General features: G+C 43.2%; 3 protein-coding genes across 4 annotated transcripts; 1 reads left to right on the forward strand and 2 right to left on the reverse strand.

Annotated features, from left to right (window-relative positions):
- Positions 1-6,043: 6,043 nt before the first annotated feature.
- Positions 6,044-8,658, reverse strand: MOAP1 (modulator of apoptosis 1; the record flags this gene model as incomplete). Its single annotated transcript, XM_080809767.1, has 4 exons — positions 6,044-7,839; positions 7,944-8,187; positions 8,280-8,594; positions 8,644-8,658. 4 exons carry the CDS (start codon positions 8,656-8,658, stop codon positions 6,680-6,682), a joined length of 1,734 nt encoding a protein of 577 aa, XP_080665893.1. The 3' UTR covers positions 6,044-6,679.
- Positions 8,283-10,039, forward strand: LYSET (lysosomal enzyme trafficking factor). 2 transcript variants are annotated; one of them, XM_080808858.1, is made up of 3 exons: positions 8,283-8,328; positions 8,642-8,789; positions 9,217-10,039. In XM_080808858.1, exons 2-3 carry the CDS (start codon positions 8,692-8,694, stop codon positions 9,626-9,628), a joined length of 510 nt encoding a protein of 169 aa, XP_080664984.1. In that variant the 5' UTR covers positions 8,283-8,328; positions 8,642-8,691; the 3' UTR covers positions 9,629-10,039. The 2 variants fall into 2 exon arrangements, with proteins under 2 accessions (XP_080664984.1, XP_080664985.1); XM_080808859.1 differs by lacking the exon at positions 8,642-8,789.
- A 12,837-nt stretch (positions 10,040-22,876) lies between these two features.
- Positions 22,877-26,819, reverse strand: GON7 (GON7 subunit of KEOPS complex). Its single transcript, XM_080808917.1, has 2 exons — positions 26,574-26,819; positions 22,877-24,084 (listed from the first exon to the last, which is right to left on the reverse strand). Exons 1-2 carry the CDS (start codon positions 26,779-26,781, stop codon positions 23,990-23,992), a joined length of 303 nt encoding a protein of 100 aa, XP_080665043.1. The 5' UTR covers positions 26,782-26,819; the 3' UTR covers positions 22,877-23,989.
- Positions 26,820-26,926: the final 107 nt, after the last annotated feature.

Here is a 26,926-nt window from a genome sequence, read left to right on the forward strand (position 1 = left end):
TTACCGTCCCCCCTTCCTGCAGGGGCTATGGAACAGCTGGGTTTCCCCTCAAAATTCCCGGTTCTGTAGAGCGGGTGAGCAATCTGGCTTTAGATACAAACGAGGAAGGGGACTAACGAGCCGAATCATGGCTCCCAGGGCGGTCTCTTCCTCGGCATTCGATGGGTTGTATTATCCTTATTCTTAATTCTCTTTGGAGGCAAGCAGTAGGCAGGGTGGGATTCAGGCTCCACGGTCAGAAACTGGCTCACCAGTCCTTATACTCATGTTCCACACCTGAGATGGTGCCAGCTTGGCTCAGAGCCAAGATGCTCGTGGACACGGTCTGGCCCAGCAGTTAGGATACTGGCTCTGGAACCAGACAGATCTGGGCAGCTTTTAGCTGTGTGATTCTGGACAAACCACCTTACCTAGCCAAATGTCTGTGTCCTCATTTGAAATTAGGGCTAGTAAAATACCCATGAAGATTTTGGTCAGAATTCAATGAGGTAACGTAGGGGAAGAATTGAGCTCCATGCCTGGCACATAGGAAGAATGTAACAAATGACAGCTTTCATTATGATTATGATTATGATTATGATTATGATTATTTTTTAGAGAGAGGGTGTGTGGGGGGAGGGGCAGAGAGAGGAGAGAGAGAATCTTAAGCAGGCTCCGCATCCAGCACGGAGCCTGATGTGAGACTTGATCCCACAACAATGAGATCATGACCTGAGCCAAAACCAAGAGTTGAATGCTTAACCGACTGGCCACCCAGGCACCCCAGCCATGATTATTACTATATATAATAAGGCACATCAGAAGGGCGACTGGGTGGCTCAGTCAGTTAAGTGTCCGCCTTCAGCTCAGGTCATGGTCTTGGGTCCTGTGATCGAGTCCTGAGTTGGGCTCCCTGCTCAGTAGGGAGCCTGCTTGTCCCTCTTTCTCTGCCCCTCCTCCCCAACTCGTGCTCTCTCACTCTATCTCAAATAAATAAAATCTTTAATAAAAAAATAAGGCATATCAGAGCATTACTAATTAGTTATAAAATATTACCTTCCAAGTGTGAAATACCATGTTGGACTTATAAGGGATATAATATACCTTGTTATCAAGGGGAACATAGAATCTAGTTGCGGAGCTAGAAAGCACACTCATCGAAAGATATGCTGATAATATTTGGGAACAGGTTAAGTGACATATATTAAGGCATGTTAAGAATTTAAAGTCAGTTTTTAAATTAAGGATATTCAAACACAGATAACTAGAAGACCTTTTGAGTCAAAGTTTTAGAGCTAAAGAGGACCATAGATTTTGTAGGTTAAGTAAACTGAAATCCAAGAGGAATTTAATGCCTTTACTTGCAAATCACAGCGCAGCCAGAAGCAGCCTCAGGTTTGGATTCAAGTTAGGGCCCTCCCACTAACTAGCTGTGTGTGTGTGTGTGTGTGTGTGTGTGTGTGTGTGTGTGTGTGTTTATTTTAAATGTATTTATTTATTTGTGGGGGGTGGAGGACATGAGTGAGGAGAGAGGTAGAGTGAGAGGGAGAGAGAGAGAAGCAGAGTTCCTGGACATGGAAATGAACCCTAGGACCCTGAGATCATGACCTGAGCCAAAGTTAACCCACTGAGCCACCCAGGCTCCCCTAGCTGTGTGGTCTTGAGCAAGTCACTCACTTCTGAGCCTTGCCTGCCACATCTGCCCTATTCTACCATTTCAGACCCCAGCTTTCTGACTCCTAACCCATCTCTCGGGGTGATGACTGAGAGCCTTACAACCCTACTCTACACTGAATTATTTGCACTGAATCCAGTTTATACCTAAGAAAATTAACATCTCTAAGAGCAGAGTTAGGCTTGCTCGTAGCAGAGGCAGGATAGTGTACGGAAACCCTCTGAAGCTAGAGTACTTTCGACCCACATGTCATTCTGCCTAAAAAAAAGACGCTTTCAGAAGCTGAATTCTAAAGTCATCTGGTTTCCAATTTTATGAAATGTTCTGGCAGAAGTGAAATGGAATCACTAAGGATGTTCTCGGTTACGTAGACACATCAGTCCATTTGCCTAGGCCAGACCTCTCAGGCTAATTAGAAGATTCTAGAAATTTCATGGACTAGAGAGGAAGTCACTTCCCAGATTGGGTACTTAAATATTTTCCCACATAAACGCTTGAGAAATTCTCCAGTCTTTGAGGGGGGCACGTGTGACCACTTATGTAAGAAATAATCCCTTTCTGTTTGGGCCTGTCCACTGGATAGTCTGAGTGCTTATACTGCCACCTGGTGGTGCTTAGATGAAAAACCATTTTTAGGAATGGTGAGCCCTGAGTGAGTTTTTCACTCCCTAATGACTTCTTTCACCGGATGGCATGCCATGTCATTTGTTATTTGCTTGTGCATGTATATATGTATATATGTAAGCATCTGTGTATGTATTTCAATTAACATTTTATTAATTATTTATTTATGTATGTATTTATTTATTTTTAAGTTTATTTATTTAAGTAATCTCTACACTCACCATGGGGCTCAGACTCACAAGCTAGAGATCAAGAGTCACATAGTCTTCCAACTGACCCAGCCAGGTGCCCCTCGAGAAACACTTTATTTTATTTATTTGACAGAGATCACAAGCAGGCAGAGAGGCAGGCAGAGAGGAGGAAGCAGGCTCCCGGCTGAGCAGAGAGCCCGATGCGGGGCTCGATCCCAGGACCCTGAGATCATGACCTGAGCCGAAGGCAGAGGCTTTAACCCACTGAGCCACCCAGGCGCCCCAGACACTTTATTTTAGAATAGTATACACTTGCCGAAAAGTTACAAAGATAGTACAGAGAGCTCCCACTCTAGTAGTCACCCAGTTTCCCCTTATCGTTAGCATCTTAAGTTACCACGGTACATTTGTTACCTTCAAGGAACCAACATTGCTATATTACTATTAACTAAAACTCCAGACTATTCTCGGATTTTACTTTTCCACTGACGTCCTTTATCTATTCCAGAAGACCTCCTCCACTACCACATTCTGTTTAGCTACCATGACTCCTTAGTCTCCTCTGGTCTGCCATAGTTTCTCGGTGTTTCCTTATTTTTCATGATCTTGACAGCTTTGAGGGGTGTTGGTCAGGTATTTTGTATAATGTGTTTCAATTTGCATTTATATGTTTTTTTTTTTTTTTAGGATTATTTATTTGACAGAGTGAGAGCACAAGCAGGGAGAGCAGAAGAGGGAGAGGGAGAAGCAGGCTTCTCGCTGAGTAGGGAACCTGACACAGGGCTTGATCCCAGAATCCTGAGATCATGAGCCGAGCTGAAGGCAGATGCTTAACTGACTAAGCCACGCAGGCGGCCCTATCTTGTGTTCCTCTCATTAGACTGGGCTATGCATTCTTTGATGTTAACCTTGATGTTAACTAGCCAAACTAGTACTTGCCAGATTTCTCCACCGAAAAGTTACTCTTTCTCCCTTTCATTGCTCCATTCCTAAATTCAGCCCACACTTAAGCGGGAGAAGGCAATAAGCTCTACCTCTTGAAGGGGAAGCATCCGCATAAATGATTTGAATTTCTTGCATAAGGAAAACCTGACTCCTCTCCCACATTTATTTGTTCACTCATGTGTTTATAGCAGCATGAACTCGTGGATATTTATTTTATACTTTGGGTCATAACCCAACGCCATGCTATTTGTTCTGCTCAAATTGCAGCTTTTACCAGCGGGAGCTCTTTCAGGCTGGTTCCTGTTTTCCCTTTGACATTTCACCTCCTTTTGTTTTTTGAGCACTTCCTTTGTGTATTTTTCATTTAAAAAACACTTTTAGGGGCATCTGGCTGGCTCAGTCAGCAGGGCAGGCGACTCTTGATCCTGGGGTCGTGAGTTCAAGCCTCATGTTGGGCTTAGGGCTTACTTAAAAAGAGAAGAACACACTTTTAGGAAGCAAAAGAAAAACGAAAATATCTTTACAGTCCCATCATCCTGATACAACCAGTTAGCATTTTCGTGTTTTGTTGTTCACGTTTTCGAAACGTGAGCTTTTTTTAAAATAATTTATTTTTTTATAAACATATAATGTATTATTAGCCCCAGAAGTACAGGTCTGTGAATTGCCAGGATTACACACTTCACAGCACTCACCATAGCACATACCCTCCCCCATGTCCATAACCCAACCACCCTATCCCTACACTCCCCCACCTGCACCCCCCCAACCCTCAGTTTGTTTTGTGAGATTAAGAGTCTCTTATGGTTTGTCTCCCTCCCAAAAACATGAGCTTTTAAAGAACCTATTTTTACTGCTTCACATGATTTCATAAACATAACTGCCATCTTGGATAATTCTGTAGTGTTGGCCAGATGGTGTCAGAACACCTCAAGAAGAGCTCTCTGGAGTCTGACTATGTGCCCTTGTCCCTGGCACTGAATCTCTCTGAGCCTGAAGCTTCTCATCTGTAAAACAGGGAAATGATGGTATGTCTTACAGGTTTCTGTGAGAATTTAACCTGGCAGCATAGACAAGGACTCTGGAAATATATGGCCTGAGTATAAATCCTGACCCTGACACTTCTTAGCTGGGAAAACCTGGGCAAGTTACCTTAGCTCAGTATCGTTTGGCTAAATGTGTTCAGCGGTGCCCACGGCCAGTGTTGGATGTCAGCTGTTATTATGAACCCTGGATAGACCTCCATGCAGGCATTTTAACCTAAATTTAACTGTACAGTCTACAGTTGTAAATTTGGTACTTTGGGGTGTTTTTATCAAAGAGGAAGACTTTATTGTACTTTTCAGCAATTTCCAAACTTTCTTTATGTTGACTGTTTTTTTAGGGACCAAGTCACTAACCCATGCCCCCGCTCCTGGCTGCCCCTAGGTCTTACAGGTTCTCATACCCCCCACTTCTCACGCCTAGCTGGCAGTAATGCCTCAGAATAACACACTCTACACTAATGCATATGAGACATATATGAAATGTGGTTAACACCTGCCATGTTTCCCTTGTAAGGCTGTTGGGTCCTTAGACTCTTAGGACTGCTTCTCTTTCTTGGCAATGGAAAGCATATAGGCCTTGCAGTAGGGCAGAGGACAGAATTCTGGACCCGCCACTTACTAGTTGTTTTGCCTTGGGCAAGTATTTCCTTTTTAAGTTATTATTTATTTGTCAGAGAGAGAGAGTGTGCACAAGCAAGGGGAGCGGTGGGGCAGAGAGAGAAGCAGGCTCCTTGCAGAGCAAGGAGCCCAATGTAGGACTTGATCCCAGAGTGCTGGGAACATGATGTGAGCCATAGGCAGATGCTTAACCGACTGAGTCACCCAGGTGCCCCCTTGGGCAAGTATTTTTTAACTTCTCTGTGCCCATTTCCACAAGTGAGAAACTGGATTTTCCTCTATTGCAGGATTTTTAAGAGGATTCAACAAGAAAGTACATGGGGGAAACTTTAATTTAGTCCAGTCTATCGCAGAGAAGCATAGTACCTTTATTTCTTCCATTTCACTCTGCAAATTTGACACTCTGATCCATTCTTTGCCCTAATTTGTGTTCGATCTTGTTTCGTTCCCTCGTACATCAGTCGAAAGTCCCTCCAGCAACCTCACTGAGAAAACTACTCCCTAGGGACACCTGGATGGCTCAATCAGTTGAGCATTTGACTCTTGGTTTCGGCTCAGGTCATGATCTCAGAGTTGTGGGATTGAGCCCCACATTGGGCTCTGTGCTCAGTGAGCTGACTGCTTGAGATTCTCTCTCTCCCTCTCCCCTGCTCACTCTTGCTCTCTCTCAAAAATAAATGAATCAGGAAGGAAGGAAGGAAGAAAGGAAAGAAAGAAGGAAGGAAGGAATGTAGGAAGGAGAAAAGAAAAGAAAAGAAAAGAAAAGAAAAGAAAAGAAAAGAAAAGAAAAGAAAAGGAAAGGAAAGGAAAAAAACTACTCTTCACCCACTGGGCACTAAGAGGAAAATAGCCAAGGGACTAAGATTGTGTAACCTCACTGTTTTTCAGATTTATGCTTTTGGAACTCTTTGTTCAAATGAAAACTCTCTTGGAATCTTGATATAAATAAAACAGATTTTAAAAAGGTCATTGTATTAGCATTCCTTTATTTTATAAGTTCACATACATCATTTTATAACATCTATTAAAATGACATTCAGAACCAGATGTTCTGATGACATGTATCAGAAATCCAGGGTTAGAGGTGACAGCTGCAAACTTATCAACCTCAGCATTTGATCCTGACTGAATTGGACTGTACAGAATCAACAGAATTGTGATTCAGACGGAAAATAACTTAGTATCTTAGCCACTGCTCGTATCTTCATAATAAACGTAGGGAAATACACACCTAAAAACTACCTCTGATACATCATCACACCTGACACACTACCCTTGCACCTGTTACCACATGAGCTAACATCTCAGAGCACATGCATACACAGCGATGGACCCTCTGTACAATTTTGTATGATAAATTCACAGGAGTAAATCTATATTCATAAATACTAGTGCAGAACTACAACCTTCCTAGTCTAGGACACCTTTGGGAGACACGAAACAGGCCCAGAAATGACAAAGGATTTAGACAGAGAACTGTACAGAATGAGCTCCTTGGCCCGCGCAAGGAAGGGATTGATTAACGTCTATCATGAGTACACGCACTGTTCTACCTTCACACTCTGCTTGCTGCCAGCTCTCCCTTCCTGGTTGCCTAAGATTCAGGACAAATGCCCTTCTTGGAGAAGGGCCTCCTCCTCCTCAGCTGCCTCTTCCTCCTTTATCAGCGCCAGGAGCTGCAGTAAGCCAGGGGCTGGGCCATCCTGTGGCAGAGCTAGCTTCCTGCGAAGGGTTCTGCAGACGGCTCCAGCTAAGATTTGGTCTAGGCGGGCCTGATTCACAACATCCTTCTCAATTACTCCTCTCTCCACCAATTTCTGTAATAAAGGCTCCAACCTTAGCACATAAGCAGACAATTTCTCTTCATCCTTCTGGTAAGTGGTCAGATACTTGATCTGCAATTCCCTAGGATTATCAATCACCCCAAATACCTGCTCAAGAGCCTGCAGGCATTCAGCGACTGTAATGAAGGGATTGTCTGTCTTGAGGACACGAATAACATCAAATGCTGGGCCTCTAAGGCTCTCTAGCAATCTCCGCCTTTTCTCCAAATCCGACACCCGCCATGTCTTCATCATCTCAGTAGTATGAAACAGCCAGGATTCGAATTCTTCTTCTCCTGGCTCTGGAGGGTTACTGCCAGAGAACACGCTCAGCTTTTTGTATTTCAGGTACTGCAGAACAGGCTGAAGAGCCTCCTCTAAGGCCCGGGCCAACATAGGGGCCTGCACCTCTGGGATCATGTTCTGGCCTAGGTAAAAAGGGTCGTTTCCATACCCACGAGCTCTGGTCAGCTCCCCCAGCCTTGTGCCCTCTAAGAATTCATTTAATCTGCTTAACAATTCATTATTCAGGCCTGAGGGCTTAAAGATCACTCTCCAGACACCCCCCTTTCCAGGTATCTCCTTAGGGACCACAGCATGAGTCGTCTCCTCAGTCAGCCCCACCAAGGCCACATTCCTGTTCTCATCCCGCCGGAACATTCTCCCGAGCAGTCTGCACTCGCCTAGGGGCGCCAAACCGGCCCGCAGAGCCTCCTCGATCTCGGCCACCGTGCAGGTCGGGGGGATGCCGGCAACCAACACCGCTCTCCGAGGGTCCACATCCATCCCCCGGCACCAGTCTTCCAAGAGCCTCAGCGTCATGGTGCCCCGAACAACGGATTGACATTCGAATCCGGTCGGGGGACTGAGGCCGCCGCGAGGCACGGCGTTTCTCCGCGGCACCCCCGCTGAGTGCCGGCAACGTCCCGACCCGAGGCCTGCGAGCACAAAGCAGCTGCGTTAGCGGCAGGGGTCAGTGACGCCGACCCCGCACCGGCGGGCGACCTCCCAGCCCGCCCCACTACGACAAGCCGCGTCTCACCCTCTCCGCGGCCTCGCGCGCCCCTCGCCGCTATCCAGTGTCCGCGCCCCGGACCGTCGCCGGCGCCGGCCTCTCCAGCACTCGGCGCCACCGGGGGATGGCGGCCCGCGCCGCCGCCGCCGCGCCGCCGTCCGCCGCGAGGCACCGGTGGCCGGTCCGAGCGGCCCCGAAGACGCCCGGACCGCCGCCCACGTGAAGTGACGCGCCGGGGCCCGCGCGGCCGCAGCCGCCGCCCCCGTCCCCACTAGAGCGGAGCCCGGGCGCGCGCCGGGAGGGGGCCTGGCGTCGCGACGGGACGGAGGGCGCGCGCTTCCGGCCCAAGCCGGAAGTCCCGACTGTGGCTGCATCCGGGACGGCGGGCGGGCGGGCCAAACGGGACAGGAAGGTGAGATCCGGGAGCTGCCCGTCTCTGCAGGCTCGGCCGGTGGCCGCTGCCCCGCACTGGGCTCCCGGCGCCGCGAGGCGGAGAGGCCCGGGCCTGGCGCCGCCCGCGCAGCCCTGGTCTGGGTCGCCCGGCGCTGCAGCGCGGCGGGGGGCGGGGCCGGCTGCCCGGGAGGCCCGGGGTGGGGGTGCTGGGGAGCCTCCCGACCCGGCCCGGGTGACACCGGCTCGGGCTCCGGCCGCAGCGACAGGGGCCGGGCCGCCGCGTGACTGGCGGCAGTCACGCTGTGCTTAATCACAATTAGCTTGTGCTCCAGGCTGGCGGCGCTCCCATTTCTCCCAGCCGGTGACCCCGGGGATTTCTCTTATGGTGGCTTTCTCTGAAATGCCAAAACCACCCGAATATTCAGAACTGAGTGACTCTTTAACGCTTGCCGTGGGAACAGGAAGATTTTCGGGACCACTGTAAGTGTTTAAGAGTTACTGTCTTAACGTGGGGGCTCCGACATTGGTTTGACTTGTGGAATCGAGTGTTCACGTCCAAAACAGTACTGTTAAGGCAGAAACTATTTGAACCATAAAGGTGAAGTGTTCCTTAGGAAACCAGTTTAATTCCAGTTTCTCAAGGGAAGGTGTGCTGGACCTATTTAAGCCGGATACAGAGATTTATTTATTCCGCGGGGCTTACATAAAAAGCATTCTCAAAATATGCTGAAACTTTACTTTCTCGTAACTATTACGTAAAGCAACAAGCTGTGCGTTGTTTACATTTCTTAGTAAATGGGAATTTAATAATTTCAAACCTTAAATGCACTAATGGGGAGTCGTTGCTATGACAGCATTACTAGACCCTAACTTTTTTTTTTCTTTCTTTCTTTTTTCTAATTTGAAGGCACAGAGCATGGAGAATGATGAACTTCCGTCAGAGGATGGGATGGATTGGAGTGGGATTGTATTTGTTAGCAAGTGCAGGAGCGTTTTACTATGTTTTTGAAATCAATGAGACTTACAACAGGCTGGCCTTGGAACACATTCAGCAGCACCCGGAAGAGCCCCTTGAAGGAACCACATGGACACACTCCTTGAAAGCTCGGTTACTCTCCCTGCCTTTTTGGTTTTGGACAGTTATTTTTCTGATACCTTATTTACAGATGTTTTTGTTCCTTTATTCTTGTACAAGAGCTGACCCCAAAACGGTGGGCTACTGCATTATCCCCATATGCTTGGCAGTCATTTGCAATCGCCACCAGGCATTTGTCAAGGCTTCTAATCAGATCAGCAGACTACAACTGATTGATACGTAGAATCGGTCACCATTTTTTCCTTACAGTTACAAAACTGCCACTACCGTATGGAGCCTGGTCACAAGACTGCGGTTTCTTCACAGATCTCAGGAAGTTGTGGTGGGGCAGAGGCTTTCTAAAAAGTGTGACTAGGGGGCTATCTTTATCTGAATAATAATGAATTTTTAAGTTGAAGCCTGAGATACAGTACTACAAAATCATGTTGATGACTTCAGATTTTGGAAGTAAAATCGTGTCTGTTATTTGCATTCTTTAGAAACTTGAATAAGTACCTGAACTATTTTTATTCTACTGTGCAACATAGTGATGATTCATAAATTTTTCCTTTGGGGAAAAAATGATTATGAACATTTCCATTGTGCTTAATGTAAAAAGGTCCAAACATGGTCATAAAGTTTAAATTTTATACAATTAACTTGGCTTGCTTTAGAATTCTTCAGACACCAGTTCAACCTGTTGTAACTAAGCCAACTATTTCTGCTTGCTTGCTATCAGTTTGTGAGAAATTGGTATAAAATTACTGAGGTGATGGCTGTCTTGATAAGCAAAGCTTGTGCTTCCTTTTGGTAATGCTGTCAGCATTATCAGCGTTATTAATGCTACTAGTTTTTTAAAAATTACTTGGGAAGAAACTAAATGTTTGAAAGTTGAGAAATCTTAACACATAGACGATGGAAACAAGGTGTTCAGTGGAAATATTTAGTCTGGTCCCTGTCAGATGTGTGACACGCTTCTAAAGTACTACCAGTTGTCATCCTTCTGATTTTCTTTTCTGGCCTAAGGTCCAATCTTCAGGTCTTCAGGCAACAGGTGATTTGCATGAAGATGTGATCTGTGTACTTCTTCCTTTGCATTTGTACTTACTACCTCATGTCTGGTACCAATACAAATAACTAAAACATGGAAATATCAGATTTTAGGATTTTTTTTCCTTTTTTTTTTTTCTGGGCGGGATCAAGATGTATTTTTACATAGTTGTGTCATTAATACCAAGGCAGTGTTTTACACCGATAGATTTTAATAATCATAATCTTTTTTGGTGCTTACTCTTTTGGGCTCTGTTCTAAGAGGCTGACATGAATTAACTCATTTAATCCTCTCAACAACCCTAAGAAAACAGTCATCCAGATTTTACAGATAAAGCCACTGAGGTGGCGAAGTAAAGTAACTTGCTTGTTCAGGTCACACACCTGGGAAGCACCAGAGCGAGAGGTATGAACAGGCATCTGATGCCTTTGTCCTAACCACCGACCTGTAGTGCTTTTCACAAATGACATGTTTCACGGTGCTGGCTGCCTGGCCATGCCAAAGGATGGAAATGGCATTATTGAAAGGTTTTTCTCGTATGAGCTACTGAAAACCTAAAAGTGTTCTAACAACCTCAGCGTTCAAGTCTCACTTGACTAGAGTGGAAGGCTGAACATTCCACAGCAAGCTTTACTGTAAAGAGCAGGTACCTTTGTAACTCAAAAGCAGCAGGTAATCTCCAGGTAACCTTCTCCAGGTAACCGATCTCTCTTTACTTTTACTTCTTCCAGAGGTCTGGTGACTGAAATGCTACAGCTTTTGATACAGTGCACGGACTGTCCACAGTAGTTAGCAGCTTGAAATACCCGTTTCTGTGAGGGTCAGATAACCAAATCACTTGGCATCTTTTGAGTATTTAACTAGTAGTATGCGTACTGCCATCACTGTTTTCTGAGTGATTTCCATCTTTCTTCACAACAGGCCAATGCGGCAGGTACGTGCTGGTACTAGTGCCATTTTACAGAAGAGGAAGCACAGGAATTAATAACTTGCCCGTGGTCACACAGCAAGGACGTGGAAAAGTCAGGATTTGAACTCAGGATGTCTAGCTTCAGATCCCCCAGCCCTATCACCTCGTTATACTGCTTCACAGAAGAAAGGATAATTTGAGGAAAATCACTGAGTGGTTTCTGATTTGATTTGATTAGTCATGAGGCAGTGGTAGTTTGAAAAAGAATTAAGAAAATTATTTCAATTTTTAAAATTTCATAAATGGTTGATATAATGCAAGGTTTGTGTTTATCACTTGTCTTATAAAGTAGTAATTTTTCATTAAAGTAGGCTTTATCTTATTATTTATTTATTTAGTAAGGATTTTATTTATTTGACAGACAGAGATCACAAGTAGGCAGAGAGGTGGGGGTGGGGAAGCAGGCTCCCCGCTGAGCAGAGAGCCTGATGCGGGGCTCAATCCCAGGACCCTGGCATCATGACCTGAGCCAAAGGCAGAGGCTTTAACCCACTGAGCCACCCAGGTGCCCCGACTTTATCTTTTATTTATTTATTTTATTTATTTATTTTTTTTTCCGACTTTATCTTTTATATTTCAAATTTTAGTATTTGGGGATTTAGAAAGTGCTCGGTCCATCTCTATCTTTCAAGAGCAGAATTGCCTTGGTAGTAGAAGTATTAAAATAGAGTGGGAGTAATTCAGTACTTCCACATGTAATTACCAAGTTTCAGATTGCAGGATTAATGTTTTTGGTTTTGTTTTTTTGGGTTTTTTTTGTTTTGTTTTTTTTAGGATTAATGTTTTTGATTATTTAGGAATTAATTACCCAAGTTGTGAATTATCCCTATTTTGTCTGTTGCTGTTTGATAGTTCAAAGCAGGGCGCCTGGGTGGCTCAGCCGGTTAAGTGCCTGCCTTCAGCTCAGGTCATGATCCCAGGGTACTGGGATTGAGTCACACATCAGGCTCCCCGCTTGGCGGGGAGCCTGCCTCTCCCTCTCCCTCTGCCTGCCACTACCCCTGCTTGTGCTCACTCTCCCTCTGTGTCAAATAAATAAATAAAATCTTTAAAAAAATTTATAATAGTTCCAAGCATTCTTTGTAGAGGGAAAGGTGAAATTAATCCAGTGGTTACGTTGAGGGGGAGGTTAAGCTGATGGAGAGGAAACCTGTGTATTATATCAAGTTATTGATTTCATATTTACATCACAGTACAGTAAGCAGTACAGGATTAGATAAATGGAAATACAGGAAGTGCTTCAGGGATTTTAGGGAAAGGACAAGCATCCTAGAATTCATAATTGAATAATATCTGCTTCCAGAAATAAGAAAAACAGTTAATATCCCCTAGTTGCTTAATAAGTCACCTTATTTGCAACCACATCTAAAATGAAGTAAAACCTGTTGTGTGTTTTTCATGGAAATATTCCAGATTTTTTTTTTTTTTTGAATATGCCAGGATAGAGAATAGATAATTAAATTGGAGAAACATCTAATTCTTGGAGCTTTAGTCACTATGTTACTTTTCTAGTTTTAAAGATGCCACCAGTTATTTTATTTTATTTTTTAAAAGTGGGGGGCAACGGAGAGGGAGAGAGAATCTCAAGCAGACTCCACACTGAGCCCGATGGGCCTGATCTCACCTGAGATCATGACTTGAGTTGAAATCAAGAGTCAGACGCTTAACCAACTGAGCTGTTCTGTGGCAACTTGAGATGATCTGGGCAAGCAGCACTGGGAGCCCCACGTGGGGCCTATCAGGCCCTCCACTCCAGGGGCAGTGTCAAGTGTGGACATGATCATACAGAGTAGACTGTAGGCGGCTGCCTGCCAGAGGCCAAGTTCAGGAACAAGGTGTATTTCCTGGCTCCAGTTCCTCCCTTCCAGATTATTCTGAACCAGATTATTATACCAGGGTTTTGCCTCTCACTCTACCCAAACTTCTCTATTGTCAAGAGGTCACTGGTCACTTACACATAACCCAATGGTCAAGACTCACCCCTTGTCCTTGAGATACTTTCTTCGGTTGGTTTCTGGATCACTGCTGTCCAATAGAGCTTTAGTGATGATGGAAATGTTTTATATCTGGACTGTCCAAATCAGTAGCTACTAGCTGCATGAAATGAGCCCTTGAGATGTGGCTAATGTGACTGAGGAACTGAATTTTAAATTTTAATTAGTACAAACAGCCACATGTGGCTAGCAGCTACCGGATTTTACTCCAGTTCTAGACACTTCCCTGGTTTGCCTTCTTCCTCTTCAACTTCTCCTGTCTCCTTTGCTGGCTCCTCCCTGGGGCTCTGCCCAGTTTCTGAATGTTCTCATCCCTATACTTAATCCACTTGGTCATCCTATCCTGGTTCATGGCTTCAAGTGCCCAAATTTATATTACCACCTTGCATATCTCCTGAGCTCCAGACTTGGATATTCAGCTGCCTGTTTGGCATTTACTAAGATGTCTCACCAGGCATCTGAGATTTAACCTATCCAAAACCAAGCTCCTCATTTCTCTCCCCACCAAAATCTGTTCAAGTCCCCTCTAAGTCTATCAAACAAGTGGCAAGAGATTCTTTTAAAATGTTACTTCTCTCAAAACCCCTCCTATAGCTTCCCTACTGAAAATAAAACTCAAAGTTCTTAACATGGCTTGCAAAGTCCTAAATAAGAGGCTCTTGACCATTTTCTTCATTTTCTACTATTCTCGCCACCCCTCATTCCACCCTAGCCTCACCGATCTTCCTGCTGATTCTAGAATGTACCAGAAAAACCTGTTTCAGGACTTACGCACTCAGTGTACATTCTGGCTGGTTGCTCAGCCCTGGCCAAGGCTCTATCACTGTCTTCAGACCTTTGCTCAGTTGTCAGCCTTATGAGGCCGCCTCTGACCAGCCTGTTTAAAATTAAGCATCCTCCTTCCCTGTTTTTCTCCACAGCACTTAACATCACACGACATGTTACACATTTTGTCAGAATCTAAACTCCATGAGGGCAGGGATTTTGTCTCTTCACTCTTGTATACCCTGTGCCTAGAACAGTGCCTGGCACACAGTAGGTGCTCATAATTATTTATTACATGAGTGATTTTTTTTTAAGATTTTATTTATTTGACAGAGATCACAAGTAGGCAGAGAGGCAGGCAGAGAGAGAGAGGAGGAAGCAGGCTCCCCGCTGAGCAGAGAGCCCTATGTGGGGCTCGATCCCAGGACCCTGGAATCACGACCTGAGCTGAAGGCAGAGGCTTTAACCCACCGAGCCACCCAGGCGCCCCTACATGAGTGATTTTTACTGCCACTGAATACCTCTTTCATTAGACTGCAAAGCAATCTGGTTTGCTCTCCAGAGAACATAAAGGTTAAAGTTAACATTTTCTAGTAAGTGCAAAGTCCCATCTGTCACATGTCCAAGATAAGTTTAGTGGTTAAGCTTTCTTAGGTTTCAGCACGTGGTGATATAGTCTTTCAGAGGCCAAGATTTAAATGGAGTCCATTTATTTTTGCCAGCAGTTACGATGTTGGTTGTCTTGGGATATTCCTTATTCATGCAGGAAAAAAAAAAAACAAAACCCAAAACATAAACCACACTTACAAACAAGGTTTGAAGGGGCGAGATTAGAGCCTTGAGCAATTCTCAAGTTACAATCATGAAGATAACAGTTTTCTGAACCACCTAACATCAAGTGTCATGCCGACCTCTTAGAGCTACAGCCCTCCACTGTGGCACTCTGGAGTTTAAGGCAATACCTTGGCCCCGTAAATGGCTCACTTAAAATCATAATGTGTTTTGAGAAGTTAGTTCCATCTCCAGCAGAATTTTTGGCACTGGAGTAAATTCTGTTTTTCTTCTTGCATTGGATTTAATTTCTATTTAAAACTGTACCCCGATGGCCTTGCTGCCCCAATGTGAGCTGCTACTTTTTAAATAGAAGCTTACATTCTAGTATTCACTGTTCCCTGGGACATGTCTTTAAATAGAGCAATTCTGATCCAAAAGGTCACCTGAGAACTGGGAGAGTTAGGGCAACACTATAAAATTCATTTTATACGTTGAGAATAATGCACTGGCAAGAGGGCAACTTATTCAAGGTAAAAACTAGGCACATCATTTTAGAAACACCTTTTTTTTTTAAAAACAGCGTCCTACCTCACATTAGCTCACTTTCCTTACCTCTATAGAAGTCATGTTCTGCTCCCTTTTCTGACAAAGTAGTAGTCAGATAGGAAATGTGGATTTTTATTTTATTTATTTAAAAGATTTTATTTATTTGACAGAGAGCGAGCGAGCATGTGCACAAGTGGGCACAGCAGCAGTCAGAGGGACAGGGAGAAGCAGGCTCCCCGCTGAGCAGGGAGCCTGATGCAGGGCTGGATCCATCCTGGGATCACGACCTGAGCCAAAGACAGATGCTCAACCAACTGAGCCACCCAGATGTCCCTGGATTTTTTTTTTTTTTTTTTAGTTTTCTTTTTTTAAGATTTTTAAAAAGATTTAAAAAAAAAGATTTTTAAAGATTTTTTAAAAGATTATTTCTTTATTTATTTGAGAGAGAGAGTCCATGCATGCACAAGTTGGGGGGGGGAGCAGAGGGAGAGGGAGAATCTTAAGCAGACTCTGCACTGAGCGTGAAGCCCAACACAGGGCTCATCCCATAACCCTGAGTTCATGACCTGACCCGAAATCAAGAGTCAGCTGTTCGACGACTGAGCCACCCAGGCGCCCTGATTTTTTATTCTTTCCTTTTTTGAGAGGGACAGGAAGAGAGAGATTCTTTTTTTTTTTTTTTTTTTAAGATTTTACTTACTTGACAGGCAGAGATCACAAGTAGGCAGACAGGCAGGTTGGGGGATGGGGAAGCAGGCTCCCTGCTGAGCAGAGAGCCCCATGCGGGCCTCGATCCCAGGACCCTGGGATCACAACCTGAGCCGAAGGCAGAGGCCTGAACCCACTGAGCCACCCAGATGCCCCCGAGAGAGATTCTTAAGCAGGCTTCATGCCCAGCCCAGAGCCGGACTTGGGGCTCAATCTCATGACCCTGAGATCATGACCTGAGCCAGAATCAAGAGTCAGACATTTAACTGACTGAGCCACCCAGGCGTCCCTTTGTTTTGGTTTTTAAGTCCAGATTAGTTAATTTTTGCCCTGAATTACTTACATGACAAATGTTTTAAACTGTTAATGGCTGGTCTGCCCTTATTAAATTAAAATTGAGGTGCCTGGCTGGCTCAGTCAGTAGAACATGTGACTCTGGATCTTTGGGCATAGAGCTTACTTAAAAAAAAATCGGGGTGCCTGGGTGGCTCAGTGGGTTAAGCCTCTGCCTTCAGCTCAGGTCATGCATGGTCTCAGGGTCCTGGGATCGAGCCCCACGTCGGGCTCTCTGCTCAGCAGGGAGCCTGTTTCTCCTCTCTCTCTGCCTGCCTCTCTGCCTACTTGTGATCTCTCTCTGTCAAATAAATAAATAAAATCTTTAAAAAAATAAAATAAAAATATAAATAAAAATCATTTGACAGTTTCAATAACTTTTTTTAAAAAAGATTTTATTTATTTATTTGACAGAGAGAGAGAGAGAGAGAGAACACAAGCAGGGAGAGGAGCAGGCAGAGGGAGAGGGAGAATCAGACTCCCTGCTGAGCAGGGAGCCAGACGTAGGACTCGATCCCAGGACTCTGAGATCATGACCCGAGCTGAAGGCTGAGCCACCCAGGTGCCCAACAGTTTCAATAACTTTTGAGGAACAGTAACTTTTTCTGTATTTGTGTAGAAAAATACAAAATATGTTTCTTTAAAATGCAAAGAGAACAAGAGTGTACAGTAAAAAGTCTCTCTGTTATTCCCAACCCAACCCCCTCTGCTCAGCAGATTTCTGGCTATCCTTTCAGATACCCGACGTGTATCTAGCCAAAATCCTCCATGAGTAGCATTCTACACACTGTTCTGTATCTTGCTAGTTTTCATTTACCAGCACATCCTAGAGATTGCTCTTTAATACATAGAGCTACACTTTTGTCTTTTTAAATGGCCGTGCAAAATTATTATATTAATATTCTATTTTTATTTAATTGACTAGCATCTTGAGAATGGACATTTAGGTTCTATTGTTATTTAACTAGGGTCTGCAAGTGGACATTTAGGTTCTTTACAGTCTTATTACTAAGGGTGATGCTACAATGAATAGTGCTGTAAATAGATCTGTGCACGTGTGTGCTATTATCACTGGATACATTTCTATAAATGAAATTGCTCCGTCAAAGAACAATACTCTAACATTTTGGCAGAAGTGCCCACTTGGCTTTCAAAGAGCTTGTATCAAATCACACTTTCACCATCAGTATTATATAGCCCTCACATCCTTTCCAGTTCAATATTGCATCAAAACTTTTGATCTTTCAGTCTGAAAAGTAAAAAATGGTATAACATTGTGGCTTTGATTTTATTTGAAGTAGCACCTTTTTTCATTTAAAAGCCATGTGGATTTCTTTTCTTATGTTCTTGACATTCCCTTCCTTTGCCCACTTCTATGGTCTCTCTGATTGGTACACATGAGATCTATAAAAGGCAGTAATTCTTGTTATTTGTGCTGAAAATACAAAATACCTTTTCTCTCTTTGTCCTTTAGCCTTGTTAATAAAATGTTCCAAATTTTTCGTTATGCTATAATTACCTTTACTAATCTCTTCTATTATGGTTTCTGTATTAAAAAAAATCTTGCTCAGGAAACCTTCCTCACTCTGAGACTATAAAAAACTATTACTCCATTTTCTTTTAATCGTTTTGTGCTTTTGTTTTTTCATTAAAAATCTTGATTCTAGGGGCCCCTGGGTAGCTCAGTCTGTTAAGCATCTGCCTTTGGCTCAGGTCATGATCCTAGGGTCCTGGGATGGAGCCCAGCATTCTCCCTCTCCCACTCCCCCTGCTTGTATTCCCACTTTCATTGTCTTTCTGTCAAATAAATAAATCTTTAAAAAAAAAAAAAGGCTCCACACACAGCATGGAGCCCAATGCCAGGCTTGAACTCATGACCCTCAGATCAAGACCTGAGCTGAGCTGGAGTCAGACGCTTAACCAACTGAGCCATCCAGGTGCCCTTTGATGAGGATTTTACATGAAATATCCAGGAAATAGGGATACCTGGGTGGCTCAGTGGGTTAAGCCTCTACCTTCAGCTCAGGTCATGATCTCAGGGTCCTGGGATCAAGCCTCTCTGCACAGCAGGGAGCCTGCTTCCCCTTCTATCTCTGCCTGCCTCTCTGCCTACTTGTGATCTCTCGCTGATCTCTTGCTCTCTGTCGAATAAATAAAATTTAAAAAAAAATCCAGGAAATAATTATCACAACATGATTATAATCAATTTCCTCAAACATGTAAATTTTACTTGTAACTGTCACCTGCTACATTTATGGCAATAGTTTTGAATTCTGCAGTGCTTCACTGCCCCACCGTAAGTTCAAACAGGAATTTCTTATAAACATTTTATCATAACATAGTGACTGACAATTGAGTTAAAAAGTCTAGGTTTTCAGGACGTCTTATGCATGAATGCTATTTTATATACATAAGATATTCTATATTGGTTCAGATTGAGCAATTTCATTGAGAAATAGACGTATCTTTAATAGGCTGAATAGGAACTAGTATTAAAGTACTATACACTAAACTGAGGGCCACAGATGTCTCCAACTGATTTTCTCATTTGGAAGGAAACCTAAACTTTATTTCCTTTGAAAGTACAGCCTTCTCAAAAAAAAAAAATTTTTTTTTTTTACTATCAATTGGATTTTTTAGAAAAAATTTTAAAAATTCTTGAGTAGCTAAAATAATTCTAATAATTACATATATTCATAAAGGATTATTCATAATATTCATAAAGGAATAATTTGAATACATTTCCTAATATGAAGGGGGGAAGTATAGGGGGCTACATGCCACAGAAACACCCAGCTGGTGGGCCTTACATTGTCTAGGAAGCCAGAAGTCTGTAGGAAATGTTTCAGTTGAAACCTAAGGGACGGGAAGAACTAGACAGGCAAATGAGGTCACTTGGCCGAGATTTGAAAGGCAACTAGTTGCAGAAGCATAAATCCTCTGAGTATGAACACTATCTCTAAATGGGATAAAACTGATTCCCTCCCATATTCTTTTCCCACTTCCTCCCATTTCTTTTTTTTTTTTTTTTAATATTTTTATTTCTTTATTTGATAGAGAGAGACACAGTGAGAGGGAACACAAGCAGGGGAAGTGGGAGAGGGAGAAGCAGGCTTCCTGCTGAGCAGGGAACCAGATGTGGGGCTCAATCCCAGGACCCTGGGATCACGACGAAGGCAGATGCTCAATGACTGAGCCACCTCGGTGCCCCCATCTTTTTTTTTTTTTCAAAGTAAAGTTTCTTCCCAAGTGATTTTTAAAATTTTTTATTTATTTGGGGGTAGGAGTGGGTAGGGAGACAATGGAGGGACAGGGGAGGGGCAGAGGAAGAGGGAGAGAGAGAATCCTAAGCAGGCTCCAAGCCCAGTGCAGAGACCTATGTGGGACCTATCTCAGAACCCTGAAAGCATGACCTGAGTTGAAATCAAGAGTTGGAGGCTTAACCCACTGAGCCACCCAGGTACCCCTTCCCAAGATTCTTTTTTTTTTTTTTTTTTTTTTTAAAGTAAGCTCTAGGGGCACCTGGGTGGCTCAGTGGGTTAAAGCCTCTGCCTTCGGCTCAGGTCATGATCCCAGGGTGCTGGGATCAAGCCCCACATCAGGCTCTCTGCTCAGCGGGGAGCCTGCTTCCCTTCCTCTCTCTCTGCCTGCTTCTGCCTGCTTGTGATCTCTGTCGAATGAATAGATAAAATCTTTTAAAAAAATAAAAATGAAAAAATAAAGTAAGCTCTATGCCCAACATGGGGCTTGAACTCATGACTTGAGATCAAGAGTTGCATGATCTACCAACTAAGCCAGCCAAGTACTCTTTTTCCCAAGTGATTTTGTGAAAAAATCTTCAAACTTCCTAAATTACAAACAGCAACCTATTATAATAGGCTCCATGGAACTCTATTAAGTAAGTATTTCTTGGGGCACCTGGTGACTCAGTCAGTTGAACATTTGCCTTCGGCTCAGGTTGTGATCCCAGGGTCCTGGGATTGAGCCCCATGTTGGGCTCTCTGCTCAGTGGGGAGCCTGCTGCTCCACCTGCTTGTGCTGTCAAATAAATAAATCTTAAAAAATATATATATATTTCTTGGTACACCTGGGTGGCTCAGTTGGTTAAGTGACCAACTCTTGGTTGGGCTCAGGTCCTGATCTCAGCGTGGCGGGACTGGGCCCCAAGTCGGGCTCCCCACTTGGCAGAGAATCTGCCTCAGATTCTCTCTCCCACTACCTTTGCCCCTCCCACTCATGTGCTCTCTTTCTAGAATAAATATATCTTTAAAAAAATACACATTATTTCTTAATATAACATAAAAGCACTTCTAGAAAAACAATTTGTTGCATATGTCCATATATTTCACATTTTACACTCAATGCCTCACAGTATTTATCTAAGTCTGGGGTCAAGCTTTTTTTTATCTAGTACCCTGAGGCTGACTTTCCTGTACAAAAGTAAATTCAAAAAAAAATTCAGAGATTAACTGTCTTGCTTGCCTATGGCTTATGTCTGTACCCTTAGAAGGCAGCAGATTAGAAAACCAGGCAAGCCATTTCTTCTATACTGGTCCTTCATACTGATATTTTTTTGTCACACATGTACTTCACGTATCAAGAAGGCGGTATTAGAGTTAGAATTCAGTATTAAAATTAAGGAAAAGATCAATCAAACCTATAACCCAGACCTTAAAACACTGGACTGTAAGAGCAAGTATCCTGAAATTTCTTCTTTATAAATATATTTACTAAACAAAGAAGGAAAACAAAATATTCAGGAGCAAAGCTCAGCTATTGCTTTAAAAATATGAACTATTTTAGGGCACCTGGATGACTTAGATCATGTGACTATTGAGCTCAGGATCATGAGTTTGAGCCCCACGTTGTGTGTGGAGGTTACTAAGAAAAAATGATAATAAACTTTATTTTTTAAAAGATTTTATTTATTTATATGACAGAGATCACAAGTAGGCAGAGAGGCAGGCAGAGAGAGAGAGGGGGAAGCAGGATCCCCACAGAGCAGGGAGCCCTACATGCGGCTCAATCCCAGGACCCTGAGCCGAAGGCAGCCACTAAACTGACTGAGCCACCCAGGTGCCCCCAAATTATAAACTTTAAAAAAGAAAAAAAAATTAAAAATATATCAACTATTTTAACTATGCTGGCAAGTTGTTTTTTTAAAGGATTATACGTAGAAAAAGATTATAAGTCAATAGCTGAGTAGAAATGCCAACATTAGAGACATCACAAACTAAACAAGGAAATTTCTATTTAGAAAACAATATCTAGGGGCGCCTGGGTGGCTCAGTCAATTAAGCATCTGCCTTCAGCTCATCTCATGATCCCGGAGTTCCAGGACCAAGCCTGGAATTGGGCTCTCTGCTCAGCAGGGAGTCTGCTTCTCCCTCTGCCCCTTTATCCCCCCTGTGCTGTCTTTCCCCCTCTCTCAAATAAGAAAAAAACCCCAAACGTTTTCTAGCTGCTCTTTTGTTTTTCCTATTTGGTATTGCTTTGGTTACATAAATGCGCTTAAGTGGAAGGCTGATGTTCCAAGTGAAACAATACTTTAAAGATATGAAGGGGTGCCTGGGTGGCTCAGCGGGTTAAAGCCTCTGCCTTCGGCTCAGGTCATGCATGATCCCAGGGTCCTGGGATTGAGCCCTGCATCGGGCTCTCTGCTCAGCGGGGAGACTGCTTCCCCATGCCCCTGCCAGCCTCTCTGCCTACTTGTGATCTCTGTCAAATAAATAAATAAAATCTTAAAAAAAAATAGATATTAAAAGGTATCTAAATTCAGTTTCCTTAATAGCATGTACCTTCTAAGCTATAGATTTCAGTATGTGTAACTGGGAAAGTACTATGGTAATTTTTTTTTTTTTTGGTAATTTTTTTAAAGGTTTTTTTCTTTTTCTAGATTTTATTTATTTGACAGAGAGAGACACAGTGAGAGAGGGAACACAAGCACGGGGAGTGGGAGAGGGCGAAGCAGGCCTCCTGCAGAGCAGGGAGACTGATGCGGGGCTTGACCCCAGAACCCTGGGATCATGACCCAAGCCGAAGGCAGATGCTTAACGACTGAGCCACCCAGGCGCCCCAAGGTTTTTTGTTTTGTTTTTAAGATTTTATTTGTTTGACAGAGAGAGACACAGTGAGAGAGGTAACACAAGCAGGGGCGTGAGAGAGGGAGAGGGAGGCTTCTCTCCGAGCAGGGAGCCCGATGCCAGGCTTGATTCCAGGACCCTGGGATCATGACCTGAGCTGAAGACAGACGCTTAATGACTGAGCCATCCAGATGCCTGACAAACACCTATTCTAAGATTCAATTCATTTCAGAAATAAATCATATAATCTGTAAGGTTACTTTTTTTTAAAGATTTTATTTATTTATTTGCCAGAGATCACAAGCAGGCGGCGGGGTCGGGGGGAGCAGGCTCCCTGCCAAGCAGAGAGCCCGATGTGGGGCTCCATCCCAAGACCCTGGGATCATGACCTGAGCTGAAGGCAGAGGGCTTAACCCACTGAGCCACACAGGCACCCCTGTAAGGTTACTTCTAAGATTCTGTAACTATTTGTATTTCCTTACATGCATGCTACTTGATTTCTTTGCATTTTAGCTACATAAATGAATCAGGAAACATGCACAGTAAATAAAAAATGTCTTCGTCCCACTGACAAGCACGAAGGAACACACACACACATTTTAGGAATATATATGTATTTTAAAGGATTCAATCGTACTTCAGTAAGCAAAATCAAAGCATGGATACAGGATGAGAAATACCTTAAGTTAGAGTCAACATAGATTGTTTAAGTTAAAGACTTACATCTGTGTTTATATACATAACATGTTACAGCATAAAATCACACCCAACTTTGCTCTCTTCAGGTACAAGTTAAATATATATTTGTTGAATGGTATCGTCTCTGGAGGTCTGAATATTGGGTGTGAGTGGGGATTCTAGGTTTCCTTGGGTCTCTCTCAAGAGCTCACCTCACTCCTTCAGTACTTCTCTTCCTGTTTTCCTCCTCCTTACACAGAATTGCCGTTCTTAAATTTAATATCCAATTTTCACCACTTGCTCGTATCACATGGTTCTTTCGAATGTTATTGTCCAAGAACTGACATGTATTTTTTATAACAAGCAGAAGCCAAAAGATGTAGACATCACACAATTTCATTCAATAAAAGTAGAAAACAATAAAAATTCAGTTGCCAACTTAGAGGATTTTATACATCATTAAGTGTTCTATTTTATTTCCATGGTCTGAAATTTACTTCTCATTCAAGAAAACAGATTCATTTCTAAACATTTATTGTATCTTTCTTTGCTGGAAACAGAAGAAACGTTTTTTGCTTTGACAAAGTTGTCCCAGGAGAATAAAACAAATGCTTTTCCAGATTAGAGCGCAAGTCTTTCCTAAATGTCACTCTGTGGCAATTCAGATATAGTAGCAGCCTTTAAAATTTCATAAAAGCTACTCTTAAGATGGTGGTTTGGGCCGTTTTGCAGATGGTCCATCTGAGTTAGTTCTGTTATCAGTGTTATTTCCATCTTCTGCATCATCTTCATCATCACCTTTTAAAATAAATATTTGTTGTATGACAATATGTTTGGTGGTTCAAAGAAAGAGACTGCTAAAATGGTTGATAATAATATTTCAACTTTAAGGGTTAATAAAATCATGCATATAACAGATTAAAGTATGTATGGTTAAAAAGATTTCAAGAATTTTGGTGTTTGAAATCTTTCTTATCACTTTTTTTGGGAGATAAAATTCACAGACCATAAAATTCACTCTAAGGTATATGAATTATATCTCCAAAAAAAGGGATGATAGATTTTAAATTTTGAAGTGTACAATTTATTGATTTGTTGTATATTCCCCAGGTTGAGCAACTGTCACCACTATTTAATTCTAGAACATTTTCATCATCCAAGAAATCTCACACCCACTAACAACCACTTTCCATTCCCTTTAGCCATTGGCCACCTCTAATCCACTTTCTACTTCCATAGATTTGTCTATTTTGGACATTTCATATAGATGGAATCATAAAATATGTGGACTTTTTGTCTGCCTTCCTTCACTCAACATATTTTTAAGGTTCATTCATGCTGTAGTGTTTATTGGTACTGCCTTTTTATTGTTGAAACAGTACTCCACTGATGGATACACCACATTTTGTTTATCCACATCAGGTGATGGACTTTTGTGCTGTTTCCAATTTTTAGTTATTATAAAACAGTGCTGCTACGAACATTCATGAATAAGCTTTCATGTGAACGTACGTTTCCAGTTCTCTTTGTGCAGAACTAGGAATGGAATGAGTGGAATTTCTGGGTCATATGATAACTTTATGTTTAACTTTTTGAGGAACTGCCGAACTGTTTTCCAAAGAAGGTATAACATTTCATATTTCCACCAGCAATGTATAAGGCCTCCAATTTCTTCATATCCTAGCCAGCACTTGTCATTGTTCTTTCTGATTATAGCCATCCTAGTGAGCATGAAGGGGTATTTTATTGTGGTCTTCATTAGCATTTTTCTTTTTCTTTTTTTTTTTTTTAAAGATCACAAGTAGGCAGAGAGGCAGGCAGAGAGAGAGGAAGAAACAGGCTCCCCGCTGAGCAGAGAGCCCAATGCGGGACTCGATCCCAGGACCCTGAGATCATCACCTGAGCCGAAGGCAGAGGCTTTAACCCACTGAGCCACCCAGGCGCCCCATTAGCATTTTTCTGATGGCCAGTGATGCTGAACATCTTTTCATGAGCTTACTGACCATTTGTATATCTCATTTGGAGAAATGTCTATTCAAATCCTTTGCACATTTGATAACTGGATTATTTGTAATCCAATTTCACTTACTTAGTACTTTTTAGAGTTCTAACACTTTTCTTTAGTAATTGTTATAATTTTAAAATTTTGGACATTTGTTGAGATAGAATTCCTATAACACAAAATGCACCATTTCAATCTCTATTACTTTTAACAAAGGAAATTCAAACCTAAGCTTTATGGGGTCTTCATTTAATATACAAAAACATGTTCTCCAATACAAAGATATTACAGACCTGCCATTAATGGAATAGGTGGCAGTTATTTTTCCAGTAAGTGATGATATTTTAAGAAATAGCTCTAGCTATATTCCAATGACAACACTTTCAACAGATTAGAGAAGTACTTCTGGAGCCAAGAAACAGGACTTCACTTTCTAGGTAGGTGGCGACACCCAATTAACATATTCATGGAACCAATATTGTCTGCACTCAGTATAATGGTCTGAGTTCACATTATCTGTAACTGTCAGGATGTAAACAAGATGGAAAAAAAAAAGTACAGTACAGTACAGCTTAAGCCCCTCTTTAGAGGGGTTAAGTCCTGACTCCAGAATTTAATTCTTGGGTTCTTCAGCTCGGGGCAGAAAATGTACCTACCTTTTTTTGTATTCACCTGAATTTCCTATTTCTCCTTTCAAACTGTGCCTTCTAAAATGGGATAGGGGCAAGGAGTCCCTGGGAGTTAGAACTCCTTAAATTGACGTCTTCAGAACCTATTCTGCGATAGATGGCAGTCTCCCTAACATGTTTGTAATTTCAACCCCGGGAATGCTCATTTTCATCCTTCAACCCCGAACTCAAAAGTCATGCCCCTTTTCTGAAGCCTTCCTGGGTCCTCTGGAGCTTGCAGTACTTACAGAGGGCTCTGGGGTCATACTTCTAGTCTGTAGTAAACGTTTACTTGTCTAACCCCACCAGCCTGAGAGTTCCACAAGGCCAGGAACTGAGCGGCATTCACCTCATTCTTTTTCAAGAGCAGAGCCCAGTGCCTGGCAGAGTACTAGGCACTCAGCATGGGTTTGTTTGGTTTTTTGTTGTTGTTGTTTTTGTTTTTGTTTTTTTGTGGCATAAATGGAAAGAGTCGCGAAAACGCTTAAGTAGAAGCAGCCCAGATAACACGATAACAATTTTTAGTTGGATTCTTCTTGGCTTTCTCCAAGTCGGCCACACTACCCGGGCTCCCCTGCCCCGCCCTCCTGTCGCTCCAGCACCTTCTCAGGGCTCACCGTCCACGGCCTCTTCTGGAGCCGCCGCCTCCTGGTCTTGCGCTTCCTGCTGTACCAGGGGGCCGAAGAGTTCGATCACCAGCTCTCTCATCTGGGCCACACCAGACAACAGGCCCTGGAAAGGGTCCGCGTCGCCCGGCGCCTCACACGGCACCCGCAGAAGCTGCTGCTGCCCATCCAGCCCGACGTACTCGCCCGACAACTCCATGACGACCGCGGAGCTTCAACAGCGAGAGCCTGGGAAGTGCCATCCGGAAGCGGAAGTCAGCACGCGGCGGGCGCAGGCGGGCGCAGGCGGGCCAAGGGAGAGGAGTGACTTCCGTTCGTCGGGAGTCGCTCCTCCTCCTTCCTTC

This window comes from Martes martes (genome assembly GCF_963455335.1).
Source record: "Martes martes genome assembly, chromosome: 7".
Lineage (NCBI taxonomy): Eukaryota > Metazoa > Chordata > Mammalia > Carnivora > Mustelidae > Martes > Martes martes.